This window comes from Ammospiza nelsoni, chromosome 2 (assembly GCF_027579445.1).
Source record: "Ammospiza nelsoni isolate bAmmNel1 chromosome 2, bAmmNel1.pri, whole genome shotgun sequence".
In the NCBI taxonomy this organism is placed as follows: Eukaryota; Metazoa; Chordata; class Aves; order Passeriformes; family Passerellidae; genus Ammospiza; species Ammospiza nelsoni.
Genome location: NC_080634.1, coordinates 30155136 through 30173410, shown reverse-complemented (window position 1 = coordinate 30173410; position 18275 = coordinate 30155136). Strand labels below are relative to the sequence as shown.

General features: G+C 39.3%; 1 protein-coding gene across 1 annotated transcript in view; it reads left to right on the top strand.

The window, feature by feature from the left end:
* The window catches only part of MAN1A2 (mannosidase alpha class 1A member 2), a 132790-nt gene extending 114730 nt beyond the window's left edge, over nt 1-18060 (top strand). Inside the window, exons 11-13 of the mRNA XM_059466123.1 lie at nt 3750-3922; nt 11007-11122; nt 13573-18060. Of these exons, the coding sequence (XP_059322106.1) occupies nt 3750-3922; nt 11007-11122; nt 13573-13705 (422 nt within the window). The 3' untranslated portion in view covers nt 13706-18060. The remainder of the gene's footprint in view (nt 1-3749; nt 3923-11006; nt 11123-13572) is intronic.
* Nucleotides 18061-18275: the final 215 nt, after the last annotated feature.

Sequence of the window (18275 nt, the reverse complement as noted above, 5' to 3'; positions counted from 1 at the left end):
CGATTAGTTCTTTGTTTTTCATGCTTAATGTGAACCACTGAGAAACATGGCACAGGCATAAAATAATTGGCAATGCGAAATCTGGAGATGGCAACAAAAAACAAGTTCAATGAAATCAAAGGAATGGAAAGATCACTAACAAATCAATCTGAATAATCAGCTTTCATAAGTATTGTAGAGGTTAGATAAATAAGCAAAATTATCTGTATAGATGGCATTTGTGTGCTGATCTATAGCACACAGTATTTTTAGTACACTCTACCATCCCTTATGCATAAGAATTTTCCTAGCCATTAGCTGATAGTGTGTAAAGTATTGACTGACTACAGAGAGCTTATTTTAGGATGAAATTTTTTGCACTTCTTTAAAGTTTCTTGACAAGAGCTGTCCTCAGAATCGCAGTACAGCTTTAGCTGTTTTTTATGTGTGACAATTCTAGTGCAGAATAAGCCAGATGACTAAGATTTCAGCTGAGACATATGCAAGGGTATGAGTAGATGCTATCTCTGACCCAAGACTTTCACTAAGCAGCTAAACAGGCAAGGCTGAGGAAATGAGAATAATAACATGTTTTTGTGAGACGTATGAAATAGCAATGTGTTGATGGAATAGTTCAGAGTCTCAAAGAGAAGTGTCTTGGATGTTCTGTTCCTCCAATTTTGTATGAATTAGAGCCTAGCATGTATTATTATAACTGTGAATCCTTTCTTACTTTCAGAAATTTATTGTTAGATTGATTGTAGTCTTAAAGAAACATACAAAACAGACAACAATATTTTCAAAAATACTTACGGAATTAGAAATATTTATTTAAAAGTACAAAGATTTGCCCTTTTGTTGGCAGTGCTAAATACAGCTCTCATTGAAGTCAACTTTACGTCAGTTAAATTTTTTTTTTAATGGTGGTTGTTCAGCTTTGCACTGGTATAAAATTGTTTCTCATCTAGTCTCACTGCCTAGACTATAGTCTATCAGTGCTATTAATATGAAAATATTTGGATTATTCTGTGACCACTATAGCATTGTAAAATGGCCTTAGATGGTTCTTGGCTTAGAAGAATGGCCCCTGAAAGATACTGTGTCCATAATAGCTTATTTTCTTTAGTCAGCTATCAATTTTGCATCCTTGATTTCAGATAAGTATTTGGTGAAATCATCACAACATGCAGAGGTCACCCATCCTTGGGTGGTTTAATTTCTTGTAGTGCTCAATAGCATTAGGAGTAGGTGTGAGTAGATAATTAAGGATTTAATGCACGAGCAGGCTACAAAGCAAGACAAGACATCACAGTTTCTGTAGGTGGTGGATCACCAGAAGTGTCTGAAATCCAGCTTCTTTGGTGGATAAGACTAACATAGCTGTGATTCCCTGATTCCAAAAGGCTTTTTAACAAGTGTTTTACTAAGGCCCATTAGGGACATAAAATGATTACAATTTAAGCAGCAAGTACCTGCATGGAGGAAGAAAATGGGCATAATATAGAAAAGAGGATAGAGGTAAATAGTCTACTCTTGCAGTGGATAAATGCTGGTTAACCAGCACTACTCTGATATATTTGATATATATATATATGTGTGTGTATAGGTGTATAAAATGTATACTGTATTTATATACATTGTAAGTGTGTAATATATTTGCATTTCATATTTTAGTATGTATTATCTATAAATAAAGCACACATATACATAAATTATCAGAAAAGGGCAGGAACAGTAAACTAAGTGTGCTGATAACAACAAAAAAAAACACTACATAAGGACCTTATGAGGTTGAGTAACTGCATAATAAATTGCTAAATTAAATCCAGTGTAGTTAATTGTAAAGTGAGGCACCTCTGAAAAAATTATTTCTAACCTTACATATTAAATGATGAGTGCTAACTGACCGTTGCAATTCAGGAAATTGCTTTTGAGATTATGAAAATGTCAACTCAGTAGCACTCAGGAAAAACAAAATGAGAAAGAGAAAAATAGAAAATGTCATTATGTCACTGTATTAATCTCACCTGCACCTTTTTTCCCTGTATTTGCTGGTCCTCTCATTTAACAAAGGATATAGTAGAACTGGAAGAATTGCAGAGAAGGGCAAGAAGATTAACTAGAGGCATGGAACAGTTTCTATTCAAGGCACAACTGAATTGAATAATATTATTCGGGGTAGAAAAGGGACCTTCTAGGTAGGATTCATCAGATTTGCAAAATCACATAGGGATTGGAGAGTGGTTCAAATAGGTATTAAAGGTGTGGAACCCCTTAGCAGAGGTTGTTTTGGATGCTCAAGGCTTACACAGATTTAAGGAAGCACCAGATGAATACTTGGGAAATAAATTTATTAAGAATTACTGATCACCTAAAAAAAATATGTCTAGTTTGGGAGAAGTCTTGAGCTCAAAAACAGTAGAGGCTGGTAGAAAAGATGGAAAAAGGTATCTCATATACTTGATGGGTGCTTCCACTTCCCCATCAATGTCTGATCTTGGCAATTGTTTATGTGATACTGGAGCAGACAGAATTCCATCTGGTCCAAGATAACCATTCTTATACTCAGAATTTTGGATTGGTAGAACTCTGTATCTAATCTCCTCTATTTTATAGTGAGATTTATATAATTTTTTAAGTGAAACTGGTAAAGTGTCCCATTTTGAAAGAAGTGCAATAAAAATTTCTTGATGGAGTTTCCCATACCATTCATGTGGCTGAAGCAGTGTGATGCTTTTTCTTTTGGCATGCAGAGCCATAGTCCCTTGAAACAAAAAGATTAAGGAACTTCTGGAGATTTTCTGCTGGGGCTGCACTGAGAGTTGCTTGTATTTTTCATTATAGCATTCTAAGGTTCCCCTTTCAGACCCATGAAACCTTGGTTAATTTGAATCTCTAGCCCATAGGAATTACACGATTAATTGCTTTGATAATTTTTAAAGCTTGAGTGCAGCTTCAGAGTTCAGCACCTTAAAAAGTCTCTGCCAAAACAAATGGTGCAGTGCAGTAATAAGAGTGCATTAGTAATGTTAAATTTGAGGACCAATGTTCAGCTGTTTAATACAAAATATGTGTAACTTCTTATTATAGACAGATGTTTTACAGGTGTGTTGTTCTTATATGAGTAGTCTTCCAGGTGCTGACACAGGGCCCTTACAGGTTCCTTTAAGGGCTTTAACAATAAGTGAATCTCTTATTTCAGAGATTTATTTTCTGGTGTACTTAAGACTTCGCTGCCCAGTTGTAAACCCTTTACTGGAAGATCACAGCACATCAGTTACAGTGACCTGACAGCACATCCTTAAACCAACAGTTTGGATAATGATACAGGTTATTTGGTATGATACTACTTGGTTTAGTTCCAAGATCTTTTCCTACTGTTCTAGGTGGGATCAAATGACATCAAAACCTGTGTTGACCCTTTTTTTCTTTTTTCTTGTAAGGAACTGATGTTGGTCCCTTCAATTTTATCCTATAATTGAATGTGTTAGTGTGTTTATATTCTTAGTGTTCCATTAGTTTTCAAGAGGATTACTGTAGTCCTGTCAAAATAGGTAGTTTTCTCAAAGGAATTAGATAAATTATTCATAAGAAAAATTATAGGCCTCTAAAGTAAGAAATATTTATGAGACTGCTTAAAGGTTCTGGTTTTTTTTCCACACAAGCTTGGGATAAAGCAGTCTCCTACCCATCCTTCCTGCAAAGATTGGTATGGAACAAATTTTTTCTTACCTTTACTTTTTTGTTGTTGTTGTTTGTTTTCTCTGCAGCACTAAAGCTGGGCCCAGAAGCATTCAAATTTGATGGTGGCGTGGAGGCAGTGGCAGTACGGCAGAACGAGAAGTATTACATCCTAAGGCCAGAGGTGATTGAGACCTACTGGTATATGTGGAGGTTCACCCACGATCCCAAGTACAGGCAGTGGGGCTGGGAGGCAGCACAGGTAACTCTGTTAATCATCTGTCACTAATTAATTTTGTGTATTTCCCCTTTGAAGCCACTTCAGTCTCATGGTAATGAAACACTTGGAGTGGTAATTGATTTTCACAGTTTGCTGCAAACCGGGGTACATATGAGGGTGCACACAGTTATTGCTGTTTTGCATTTGCTGAGTCAGATGCTCAGGTGAGAGGTGCATTCAGCATTACACAGCCCATGAGTTCAGGCATGGAAACAGAACTCCTTAGTCATGACTCCTACTGTTGTCAGTAGTGTGCAGCCCCCAAGAGTTTCTCTGCTTCTCTGAATTGCTCCAGCAGTATTTGGAAACAGCTCAAAGCCAGTTTCAAAGATGAGAATAAACATTAAAGATAACAAGACAGTAATGAAATATTTTGACTACATCCAGAGGAGATGAGAGAAAAGCAAAGGAAGAGACAAAACCAGGAGACTGGATAAGTTTATTCTGTGGCTGAAAACCAGTTTTGCTCCAGAAGCAAGAGATCAAGAAAAGGTGGGAAGAGATCTGTTGAGATGCCTGTATTCAGAATATTTAGCCAAGCTCATTACTATCCATTCCTCAGCGCAGCTGCAACACCTAGAAGAGGCCAGGTATTTTACAGTTATGTATTAGTGTGGTTTTGCCTTTTAGCCTGTTTTGTTCCAACAAGAATTATGTTATTCTGGAGACAGGTTCCACATTTGTATTCCAGAATGCATTGCTGCTGTCTCCAAAACATTGTCTCCTTGCCTGTGTAGATACTACAAATTCTTGCTGATCTAACCAAGCTCCTTTCAGAAGCTATGGCTGGATGATCCAAGCTGAGGTGTGGGGTCCTTTGTAATAGGTTAAAAAATTTACAGATGTAAAGATTTTCAAGCCAGGATCAGTCTCTTAAGCACACTGCAAAGCATGTATTTTAATTGCATTTTGCTCAGTTTTCTCCATTTGCTTTCATTATCTTGGTTCTCATTAATGCTTTCAAAACAAACCCTCCCTTCCTCCTCCCCTGCCTCCAGTTTTCTCTGTGTGCGGGGTAGGATTTTATTTTATCCTTCTGTCAACCTCCATTGAAGTTGTAAATCAAGCAGCCCCTGTGCTTAATTGCCTCTATCCTTACAGACTGCCTTCTTCTGCTTGTTGTTTCCTTGATACAAGATTTCTTTATCTAACTTAGCCATAAATTATTTTTGACTTCTTCATAAATAATTTTGCAAACCCCTCCTTCCCACAATTAGGAATTTTCCTACCCCACAATCGTACTGACACAGAAGCTTGAAGCTTTTTGCTCCCCAGGATTTTCTGTTCACTGCATATAGATAATAAGTTCTTGTGTTTATTCCTCACACCTACTCACTACTTTTTCTTCTTCCCTATCACACATTGCCCTGGCTGTGTTTATTCCATCATTTATAAATAGAGAAGAAGCTGGTGTGACACGCAGAGCAGTTGGCTTACTGCTGTTGTACAACACTGTCTGAATTTGTCTTCCTTTTGCCTTCCAACCTCTGAAGCATACTTGGATTTATTATCTATATTTTTTGACAAAACTTATGCACTTTAGTACAAATCCTATGCTTTGTCCAAGGCCTGTTCTTTTGCATCTCTCCAAATCCAGTGTCTCTGGGGGAAAAAACAGGAAGTTCAATCTTACATTCCCTCAGTGATCATAAATCCCTGTGACAGGGTCTCTATCTCTTTCCTGATGAAAAAAGGCTAATTGTCCCTAATACTGTACTTAGCACTAGAGACAGCATTCATCTCAATTGTATTGGGCCAGTCAAATTGGATGATGGTGTGCTGGGGGGCTGGCTGAAGTATTGCAGAAATATGCATGGAGGATACTCAGGGTAAATACAGAAAATTACTAAAATCCTTTTCAGGCTAATTATTTGAAAGCAGTAAGAGCCACCATTTCACAATAGGCATGTAAAGCCAATTACTAATCTGAGCTGTGTGAATGAAGGGCTCAATTAAGAGTTGTGGACTTGTGTATCTCACTAAATAGGACTGCACCAGAGAGAGGCTGCTGAGTTCGTCAGAGCTTCTGTTAACAGTGAAAATAAATAGCCAAGACCTGAAGCTCAGGCTAAGTTCAGGCAAACTGAGGGTTGATACTAAGATGGAGTGGAAAGACCCATAGCTCTCTGTCCTCATGAGACCTCAGCTGCACCCAGATCTGGGGTCCTCAGCACAAGAACGACGTGGACCTTTTAGAGCAGGTTCCAGGAAGGGACAGAAATATGATCCAAGGGTGGGAGCACCTCTCCTACAAAGGCTGAGAGAGCTGGGGTTGTTCAGCCTGGGGAGGGGAAGGCTCCAGGGAGACCTCATTGCAGCCTTCTAGTACCTAAAAAGGGCTTATTAAAAGAAGCGAGATGGTGTTTTTATGTGGGCAGATAATGACAGGACAAAAGGCAATGGTTTTAAACTGAAAGAGGACAGATTTATATTAGATGTTAGAAAGAAAGTCTTTACTGAGAGCATGGTGAGGCAGTGGAACAGGTTGCCCAGAGAAGCTGTGGATGTAAGTGTTCAAGGTCAGGTTGGATGGAGCCTTGAGCATCCTGTTCCAGTGAGTGACATCTGTACCCATGACACTGAGGTTGGAACTAGATGATCTTTGAGGTCCTTTCCAACCCAAGCCATTCTGTGATTCTACTTAGAGAGGAGTAGACAGAAAAGAGCCAGACAAGTTGGAGGTAAAAGAAATATGGTTTCACAGTTTCGTGGGTTAGAAGCTGTGAGTATGACAGCTGGTGAAGAAACTGGCACAGTTTTCATGGGCATGTTGTTGGCACAGTCAAGAAAAGTTGCATATGCCACAAAAAACACCCTCAGAGAAAGAGGGAGCTGGGGTCCAATCTAGAAGCATATCAAATTTTATTTCCAAAGAACTTAGGTTCATGTTGACCTCCCTGTATGTTATCGGCACTGAAATTTCATTTTTTGTCACTTTTGAGTCAAGACACATGTATTTGGCAGGAGTATACTGCTGAATATTCTCCTGTTCTATTCTGTATTTGAATAAAGGAAAGTAGAGAACCCACTACTTCTTGTAGCTTGCTCCATTATTTATTTGTTCTTGCTGTTAAAAAAAACCATGTTTTATTTCCCACTTGAACTTGCCTAGTTTCAGCTCTCAATCACTGGGTTTTCCTGTGACTTCCTATGCCATTTTTAAATGTCCTTTCCCCCATGTTTTCTTTCCAAAGAATTTTCATAGATTATAATAAGCAATGTCCTAGCAGGAATTCAGACTGAACTATCTTACATGGCCATGGAAGTCTTTGAAGTGTCTCTGCATTCCAAAGGTTGTCTCTACCTTCCAGGCTAGCCTGGGTCTGCAGTTACACAGTCTTGATGACTAGATTTAGGATTATGTGCCTGGTTTTATGAAACTCATTTTGTTTGGCACCCAGTTACCAGCAGATTACACTGTCTGCTGTTATTTACATATGTCATTGTAGCCAGCAGCAGTGTTGCAGTGATTGATAAAACTTCAGACTGCTCCTTGTGGATCTCTGTGAGAAGCAGCTCTATTTTGTGGTGATTTTGCATTGCCAGTTCTTTCTTATAGCGCTGTCAGTCAATTTTAAATTGAATTATATTGATATGGTATAGTGCTGCCTTGTCTTCTCATAACATCTTAAATACTGTGGTGATTGCCTTAGAAGCTTTTAAGTTTATTGCATCTTTGCAGTTACCTTTATTTGTCAAATTTGTAGCTCTCAAAGAATGAAATCAAGCTTGTAACCAAAATAGTTTTCTATAAAACCATGCTGATTGGTGTCAGTTATCCTCTAATTTTATATACATACATATATATATATATATATATATATATATATATATATATATATATATGTATCCATGTGTCTCTGTAATTGACTGGAACTAACATTAGGTATGCTGTCCTATAATTATTCAGTCTGCCAATGCCTCATAATAGTAGCAATATTACCTTAATACCCTTCCAGTCATCTTGAAGCTTCCCTGTATTCTCTGGTGCAATAAATTAAGCATTGTTTTTACAGGGAGACTGGTCTTCAGCTCTGGAGTGAAAGTGTATCTGGGTGGCACAGCAGATGCCAGTGCACCAAGTGCTCTGAGGTCTGTGTGAAAACAGAACACTGAGAATTTCAAGTGGCATCTAAGCAGCTTGTCTGTGCCACCAAGTTTTTCAGCCAGTGTCCTGAAATTCTGCACATCTTGGAATCAAGGACAAATATAGCTGAAAAGCAATTTTCCAGAGGCTTTTTTCCTGTACAGTTCACTACTACCTGTATTATGTAGAACTCTGATCAGCTAGGGCAAATCCTTTGCCTATTCTGAACACAAGTCTACCTTCCCAAGGAGAAATTTCTGAAGATACAAGGTTACTTGGTAACTGTAAGGAAAAAAAAAAAAAGTTGATCATGAAAAAAAAAAAAAACATACATTTTCTCTCTCTAGGCTTGTAGGCCTGCTGGCTTCACCAGTTTTGCACTTAGTTACCCAAATATGAGACCTCTACAGCATAGAGGAGGATCTCAGTGCTATCCACTAGCTGCAATTTCCAAAATAAGCAAGTTTTGTCTCTTACACTGGCTTGGGGATTTAATTCTTCTGGAGGAAGGAGATAGTGTCCTTACAGTGGTACCATGTATTCCTTGTTTTTATTTTGCCACAGTCGCTAGCAGGTTTCTCCTGTACAGGCTGGGGCACACAGCATCAGGGTTGCTGGCTGGTGGACCAGAGTCCTGATCAGGCTGTATGCTGGGAATTCTGGCAGGAGTTGTAAACACTGGGGCTTCGTCCTCCATCTTGCCATGCTTCAGAGCAGACACAAGGTCGGGTTCTGCATTATTATAAAAGGGGATAGTGCCAAGAGCAGGCACTTCGTTTTCTGCCTAAAAAGGGCTTTGGCTCTTGTTTATTCATAAAACACCTACCTGGTGGCTGTAGGAGTTCTGGGGAGGAATATGCAAATTGTTCTGTAAACAGCATATGCGTTATTTCTTCAGAAGCTAATTAATTCATTTTTTTTCTTTCCTTTTTGTTGGTTTGTTTGATGGGTGTGTTTTGATTTTGTGTGGAGAGAGTGATGTTGGGGTTGTTTGTGTTGTGATGTTGTTGTTTGGCTGCCATGTGGTAGCTAGCATCACTTTTGTTGTGCAAGAGCATGCAGACAAAGAGATTGTCATGGGTTAGATGTGTCACATACACCTTTCCCTTCACTGTAGAGAAAACCTGGTCCACCCAGCTCTCAGCATGTGAGCACTCTCAGTGTAGCCCTATCCTGCACCAGTAACCAAATCTGAAAGTAATTCATCCAGACACTTTCTCCTTTTAGACTCAAGTCCCAACAAAAAATGGAGCCTTTCCATCCAAACTTGGAGAAAGCTGTGCTTGAGATAAGGAATTAGAGCAAGCATTAGATTTTGCCAAGAAAGACTGTACCTTTCTTGGCAGAAGTTCAGACTCTAGAGCCACAGCTATTCCAATAACATCCTTTTGCCAGTCTCTCCTCTTGCTTTTCTAAAACCTTGCTTTTTGGAAAATTGAAAGAACTTTGTACAGTCTGGATTATTCTTTGGTCCGTGAACGGTCTGAGATTTCCACAGGGTATGTTCTAGGAGGAGGTCAGCTGTAGTACCTGCTGTGACTTACTGTCCTGGGTATCCTGCTCAATTTTTTGCTTTTCCTCCTGATTTCAGTGACAGCATCTGCTGACATTCTTTGTCCATTTGCCCAGTGGAAAATTCCTCTTTGTCTCCCAGTATTTCTAGTATGCAAAGGCAATACTGAGGTCCTTGAAGAGTTAGTTTTGATTGAATCTGTTTTCTCTGCATAAAAAGGGCATAATTGAAAACTTATTTGCTCCCCTGCCTTGACTCCCCTCAGCTTCTGCTGAGTATAACTAGCAAAAATCAGAATTAACAGAAATGTGGGCCTAAAGCACCCTGTGGAGAGGAGCTTCACACAAGGCTATCGGGCTGAATCATAGATGACTGAGCTACAGGTGGCTGTGTTCAGTTGTTGGTAATGACAGACATCCCGAGACAAACATTTTCCTTCATCCCTGATTCTTTTCTGTCCCTGCATGAATCTATTAAAAGAGTTGCTATCTGCTGAGGAAGCACAGTCAAAGCAGCAGGGAAGCACAAATAACCTGTGAATCATTTCTTCAGAGCCAGTTTTAATGGCTGATATCCTTGTGTGCTGTAAGGTCGTGCATGCCAGTGGAATAATGAAAGTGTAGGCGAGAGGTGCTCTGAGCTACTAACGCGTTCTTTCCCGTCTCCTCCTCTTCCATTGTGCTTTTCACAGTACTGTGTTGAAGCTGGGGAGGGGAAGAATCCATTGGCCCCTTCCTTCATGGAATGTGCATGGATTTAAACTCCATGCTTTAAAGGTAAAGAGCTCTGCTGCAGTCCAGCATGCAAGCTGACTTGAGTTTCAGCTGTATAAACAGGAAACAGAGAATAACGTAGGTAAGAGAAGGAGATGAGGGGAGAAAGCAGCAGCTAGAAGAATTTACAGGATGGAATCAACAGTCCATAAAGATGAGAACAGTATTTTATTTCTACTTTCAGTAAGTCTCCATGACTAGCTACCAATCAAAAAATTCCTATAACTCTTCAGACTCTTCCAGCTCCAAAATCCAGGGATGTTTGTTACCTTCCTGTGCACATCACAGCACTTATTCCATTGATTTGACTGATGTTCTACCCAGTGTCACCAATGAGGAACTGCATGAGCTCAGAGAAAAAGTGTATGGAGTCCTTGTCATGTCATCAATATCAGCCAACAGTAAATACCCAGGAAAGAAAGTGTTCTTCCCCAGACTACTTTCTTAGCATGTAGCAGTTTGCCAAATGTGGTGTCATTAATAATGCTGGAAGGATGCGACTTCTGTATGTGTCCAGTCTATTTTTTTCAGCATAATCTGTTAATGTCCATAGCATCCTTCAACTAAGACATTCACAGCAGAGAAATGCAGCACAAAAAGAACCACCTTCTTTGTTGATTAAGCTTGATGCTTTAAAATTTCCAAATCTTGTTCTACAGTTAAATTTTCTGTCTTTTCCCTTCCTTTTTGCAGGCAATTGACAAGTATTGCCGAGTTAGTGGTGGCTTTTCTGGTGTCAAGGATGTGTATTCCTCATCTCCTACATATGATGATGTACAGCAGAGCTTTTTCCTTGCTGAAACTTTGAAGTAAGTACTTTTCACTTCTGCATCTTTCTGTAAAAACTCACATCTAAATTCTAGAAGATGCTCCACAGGTAGCTAAAGGAGACAAAGACTGCTTTCAAGTATTAGGAGCACCAAATGGAACAGAAAGCAGGTCCTGAAAATGGCAGGTTTTGTGTCTAATTCAGGCATCACAGCATGTTTCACTGGGAAAAAGGGACTCCAAGTTCATTGTGTCTAAGGGGATAGTGTGGCTATTCTATCCTTCTGCTGGCTCCTTACCAAATTCCTCTAGGTAATCACAATACTTTGTTGCCTTGTGTTACCATTATAAAAAGGAAGTCAGCCGCTGCCACCTCCTCTGTTGTCTTCTTTAATTTTATTTCACTTACCCTTCAAGTTCATTTTCTGGAGACTAAAAGCAGTGGTCCCAAAGAGAGAGGCAGCAGTTTCAAACAGATCAGGGCAGAGAAACAGTACCTCTCCAGGAACTGATGGTATATGATTGATCTGCCTATAAAAGCCAAATGAGAGAATGAAATCTGCTCCTGAGGGACTTGTGTGGTGGCAAGGCTGACTTTTGATGTATCACCAGAATCCTGTCTGCATGTTAAATAATCACAAGGAGATCTGAAAATTCACTGATGCATCATTCAGTAACTGGATATATTATAGTACAAGCATTGCAGATGGTGGCATTTCTAGGAAAGAACTCAGAAATTTTTACTGACTTTTGGTTTGGAGTATTTCCTGCTTGTGGAACAAAATGAAGGTTTATTGAAGAGCTGAATATTAGATGTTTTTGACATCTATGCAATTGGCAAAGCCTAAACCAGAAACTGCTTTCACAATGAGATAGCCCAAATGAAAATAAAGACAGAAGGGTTGGGTATGATGTCATGAGAAAAATGAAGATGTTCCTCAGAAGAGGGGCGTAAAATATGTCTTAAGCAATACCTGCTGTAGTCTTTTCTGCTATTGGTGATTATCTCTGCATATTCATTCCTCTCAAATTCAAATTTGGTAACTGTCCCAAATATGCTTTGTTGCTGCTTGGATACTTCAATTCATCAGAGATACACAGCAAATTTGAGAGATTTGAGCAATACCTGGCATGAAGGTACCTGTTGAGTGGGAAGGACCAAGATGGAGAAATAGGTTGCTTAAGTTATTCAAAGGAAAAGTGTGAATCAAATGAGGAAGGTGAGTTTGAGTAAGATTAAATATTGCTGCTGTGGTGAGAAGGGGCTTGGAGAGCTGCAGCAGGAGACAGCGAGGCAGAAGTATTGAGGAAAGGAAGGGCCTGATGCTTTAAAGACAAATGAAGAGTGTGGAGAAGGAAACAAGATATGTGTGACAAAACTGAATCATCCCTGCAAGAAATTTTTATCTGTAAACAGTAAATAGATGAGGAAGGAAAGAAAAAGTAAGGCTCCACTGACTGGATTGTGGATAGAGCCGGCAAATAAAGGCAGCAGAAGAATTGATCAGACAGTGACACAGGGCTGAAAGCAGCAGACACTCCCAGTGTCTAATGGAGAGAGAGCAAAGGAGCAGCAGAACAAGTGTGCACATTCTGGATGTGACAGAGTCCACTAATGGGAATGACACCCTTTCCTTGTCAAGTGCAGCAAGAGCTGTCTTTTTCTGGATGGCAGGAAAGCAAGCAGGAGGTGAGAGATCCTGTACACCCACGCTGTTGTGGTTGCACTCAGACAGCCAGGTGTTCTGTAACACGGGAAATTCATTTGAGTTTTAGCTGTTGTGTTAGGAAACTTTGACAGATCCCTACTACCAGTATGTCCTACAGAGTTACAGCACAGCCGCGTTCAAAGTGTGCATTAAGAAAAAAGGAACAACAAATATTTTTTTTCTGCATATGTCCAGTAATCCTTATTTTGTTACATGCTTTATGTCTTCTGCATTTTATTATAATGTCCAACATCTGTGAAAACCTCTGCACAATCTGTTGTCCCATTTCCTCTCACCAGAAGCTGAACCAGCTTCCAGAACAGTGATGACAAATCAGATACCTGCCATGGTTTAGTAGCTTCTTCACGAAATCTTTGGCTTGGATTAAAGAGGATTAGTAATTTCCAAGTGGGTTTCCTCCATTAAGAAAAGCTTTTTGACAACTTCTCTGCTCTTCTGGTCTCCAAATACTTGTGCTTGGGGTCTTGATGTTTGTTTTACACTGCAGGTCTTTGAATGGAGACTCAAAAACCAAAAGTTTCTTGGAAAGATTAAAATGTTGTCATTATAACAACTTTTCATTGAAGGGCTTGATCATAATAAAAATGAGTTCAGATTGCCATAATAGGGAAGGTTGTGTGTGTGCTGTACAAAGATTGAAAGCAAGTAATTTGTTTATAGCTGTAGTTGCTGAACTGTGAGGCCTGAAGATGGTCTGTTGCTCCTGTCTGCCTGTGCTCTGCTTTAATATCCACGTTTTTCATCTCTGTCTTGTTGTCCAGGTATTTGTATCTGCTTTTCTCCAATGATGATCTTCTACCATTAGACAACTGGGTTTTTAACACAGAAGCTCATCCGCTGCCTGTTTTACATTTAGCCAACACCACGCTGTCAGGAAATCCTGCATATCGATAAAAACAGCTCTATGAAGAGGAAGAGAGACTGTTTTCAGCTCTGTTTTGTTTACATGGACCACTTGAGACTTTAGCAGGAGGGGAGACAGACAGACAGACACTTGGTAAACCTAGACCCCCGAGTCAAGCAAGTATTGGCATGGGAAATGAAGCTCTTCAACATATAAATAAGTTAAAAGTTCTGTTTTATACATGACCAAAACACGTCAGTGTGATTTTTGCAGGCGGAGACTTCACACGCTTTGAACCCTGGCAAGACATGGAATCTACAGATGATATTAATGCAGCAGCATGAGAAAGAGGAGGCTTTCCCTTCCAGGGAAAGGAACTTGCTGCTTGCTGTTGCAAGGAACAACACACAGTCACCTCTTCAGATTGGGTGGGTTCCAAATACCTAGGTTTTCTTTTCCTTTCTTTTTTTCTTTTTTTCAAAAATTTTTATGATGGCATGAACAAAGCAACACCACTGCACCAGCAGCATCAGGATTTGAATTTCTTTCTGTACCTGTCTGAATTTTCTAAGGAGCATCTGTCCAGACTGGCAGCCATTCTCAGAGCCTCTTATCTGTTAGACCTAAAGTACAAAAAATATTGCCTCCTCATTTCCCCTTTTCAAAATAATGCTTATATCCAAAAAAGAAAAACAATTAGTAAGCATTTGCTTTGTAGTTCACTGTCAGCAGAGTGGGCTTAGTTCATTTGGCAAGCTCAGTCAGAGTCTGGAGTGTATCACAGGAGTAGGAAGGAGCCTAAGTTTCCCTTCTTCACAAATTATGTCACATGGAAAAAACCATTCTCCTCTTAGTCCTGGTTCTTTTAGCTAGATAAAAAGAGATGACAACATAAGCATAACTGTTTCATGATTTATATAGGAGGATACAGTATATGGAACTAAAAGAAGCTCCCCTTGAGCTAAGCAGTGAGAGCTTGCTGCTCTGTATTTTTGTACACAATTTGTTACGTTTCATTCTTTGGATACTATTCACAGAACCTTCTTTGCAGGTATATGGGTGTTTGACAGAAGCCTAAAACTGCTTTTGATTTACTTTACAAAACTTGCTTTTCTTCTGGGTGCTCCAGTACAAATCCAACATGATCTTTGGAAGCAGCCTAACATCTCTCATATGTGACTGGAAAAAGAAACTGAAGAGTCTCTTCTTTTATTAATTTATGATGCTGCTAAATGCATGGGGTATTTTCAAGTACATCATGGCTGGGCTGGATAGTATCCCTTAAATGGAGTCTTTTTCAGTCTTCATTTATTTGCTAAAAAAAGTTTCATCTTTCCAGATTTTTTATCTTTTCAGTTTTGTCTTCCTCAATCTCTTTTACTGTTGCTCAGAATAATTACAGCTCAAACTATTCTTTTTATTCCCCTATATAGCTCTCAGACCTTTTTGCCATGGTGACTGGCTCCTTTGCTGACCAACAGCCCACAGGTTTCCCTCCTAATTAGTGCACAGGTTGAGTCTTTAAAAAATCTTGATGATGTTTTTGTACTGAAGCAAGTGGGAGAACTCTTCAGTGAGCTACAGCAGTACAGCATCAGTTTAAAGGGAGTGAGTGCTATTTTCCCTCCTCAAAAATGTTTTTATATAAAGTTTTCTAAAAAAAAAACTTTGCTCCTTATCATATTATATTACATCTGACTGTAGAGTTTCCCCCCAAAATTACTCTTCATTTGTCTGTGTCACTAACTTAGACATAGAAATCATCATATGATCTTGAGTAAAAATACTGTCAGATGCTTTTTTTCCAGACAGTTACTTTAGTTTAAGAGGAAGAAAACATGGGGCTTGGGAAAAGTTTGTCTCAATGTTTGTACCTTAATACCAGTTACTTTGTTACTGTAATTTGCAGCCGTATCCTAAAAATAATTTGAGAACTTATAAAGTAATTGGTATAGTAAATAATACTGATTTCAGTAATTGTTTATTTAAAATTAGAAGTAGCTTAATAAATGGATTCTTCTTACTGGCCCCACATTAATTTATTTTTCTAATTATTATTCAGTGACTTACTGAAGAACTAGCAATTTTTCATTTTTCCAAGTTCAGGTATGCTGTGTTTTCAAATTGTTTTTCTGATCCTATGAGAACTGTTATTAGTTTAAAACTGCACTTGATTGCCTTGTTCTCCTACATGTCTCTGGGTATATAGAAGAAAGAGGAAAAGCAGACCTTTCTGTTAAGAAAGAAAGAAAGAAAGATTTAAAAATAATAAAAGCACTTTCTGCCCCATAGACCTGTCCCTGTACTCCTCCTGGTAAATGCAGGTGTAGAATGGCTGCCAGTCTGTTCAGAGAAATGTCAAGGAGTCCCAGAAACAGCAAACTTGCTTCTCCTCCTCCATCCCCCTCTTGTGAATTAAAGAGGAACCCTTCAAATTTTCAAACTTCTCCATGAATCCCAGTGGGTTAACTTATTGCCACAAGAATGTCTGAATTGAAGACTGCGCCATTTCATGTTATGGGATGGTCTTCTTCTCAAAGCAGATGTACAGTACTGCTGTTTCTTCTTTGTGTAGATAAGCAGCAGGAACCAAATAAAGAACACTTGTTTCTTGTTTCCCAGTCACCCCAATGACAGTCAGTTTATTCTCCATCATTCTTTAAAGTACCAACTGGCCTTTTCCTCCAGAAGCTAATGATGTGCAGAGTCTATCAAAAACAATGCATTTTAAGGACTAATTGCTGTGTCTTTCATAAATTTCATCCTGAGATTTCCTAGATCAAGCAGAGTTTGGAGGTTATGGGTTCTGGCCGAGGTACATGCTTAATTACCAGGCACCACAGATACTGAAACTTCAGACTGAAGTGATGTGCCCTCCTTCTGAGTCCTTCACAGAAAAGTAGGTTCTGATCTGCAAAATGGCATTATGTGCAACCCAAAGTTCAGACTGTTTTCCCTCTGGGTACATAAGGTACAGTAGAATGTTGTCATTTCATTCTGTTGCTGCTGTCTTACTTTCTTGAAGATAAGAGTGTAAATTTAAGCACAAAAATGACTTTTTAGTCCTAGCTGTTTCTGAGTCTTGCACTGTACTCTCTAACAAAACAATCCTCATTTTCTCTAGGTAGCTGTCCATTTTACAACTTCTACAATACCCTCTCCCCTTACAGAATGAAATAAAAACCAGAAAATCATGTGCATTTTTGGCACACTGGATTTGGGCAAGAGCCTGGAAATCCCCAAATTGTCTATTTCCTGTTTGCATGCAGTCAAAACAAAGATGTATCGTTCTTTTCCTAATCCAAGCCTCAAACTTGCCTGTTGGTCAGGATCTGCCAACAGTAATTTTTTTTCTAGCAATTAGAGCTTGACTTTTCAAAGAGGCCAGATTTCTGCAGCTTCCATTAACAACCCTGGAGCTGTGCATGTCCCGCAGTCAAGAAGTCAAATTCTTAGCGTTGTCCTCTAAATAAAAAGCACCCTTGAAGGATATTCTGAGTGTTAACTTTGTTGCACAATATAGTCCTTCAAACTGAATGTTCAAGGAAAGTATAGAAAATAGCAAGTGCCCTGGAGTAGAAGGAAGAGCAAGTAGTTCCATGTGCCAGTCACACCTTTGCTGTTCCTTCAGCTCTAGATTTATGGATCACTGTGTTCTAGCTCCCAAACACTGACACATTCCCTCACAGTATTTTACAAGATTTGAATATTGCCTGGGTTCTGAAAGGTGACATTAATTACACACTCCCTGTAATGCCATCCTTTAAGGTTAGAGGTGCACCCCCTCAGCAAAGCCCTGTTGGTATTCACACCACTAAGCCTAGACCATGTTTATAAGGGGACAAATAAGAAACAGACTTCTTGATGCCAGAGAAAAATGAAAGCAAGCTCTTGATTCATACTGTAGTTGGGAGATCCGTTCACCCTGAGTAAGACATCCCTCTTTCACTCCTTGAATCTTGAGAAAAGTCTTCTGACTCAAGAGTTTGAGTTGCCATACACAGAGGAAGCCCAGGCTCTTTTGCAAGGTGTGTGCAAGCTGTAGCAGAGATATTAAGCAGGAGCTGCTTCAGCTGTCAGCGCCTTCTAACAAACTGCTCTGTAATTGCCCAGGAAAGTTGGGAACCACCAAAGTCAGAGGAGACAGCCTGACCTGTTACAGTGAATTGTTGCCTTTAATCCTAATTGCTTGGTGGAAGTTGGATTTGCATTCTGCCTTTATTCTTGCTTTGTCTAAAACTGACAGATTTTTTTTTTCCTCCAAAATAATAAAAGGGCAAAAGTCTATCTTCTGATGTGGAAACCTTCTGCCTCTGACCTGGAATCCTGCATATGTACTTTTTACAGATTAAAAAATAATATTGTATATAAAAAAGATTGAATAAAGAATGTCTTTAAGTGAAAAGAGTGTGGTTTTTGTCCTTTGCCTCCAAAAGCAGCATCCTGTAGCACTAAGTGTGAAGCTGACCCTATTCCAAAGTCGTGGTGGTGCTGCAACTTTTCTTTCCACTGCAGCTCTACTAAGGACTTAGTCAACTTAAACATGTATCAAGACCCCCTGTTGCAAATTTAAACCCCTGTACCTTGTACTTGCTTCTGACAGGTCCCTGTAGTGCTCAG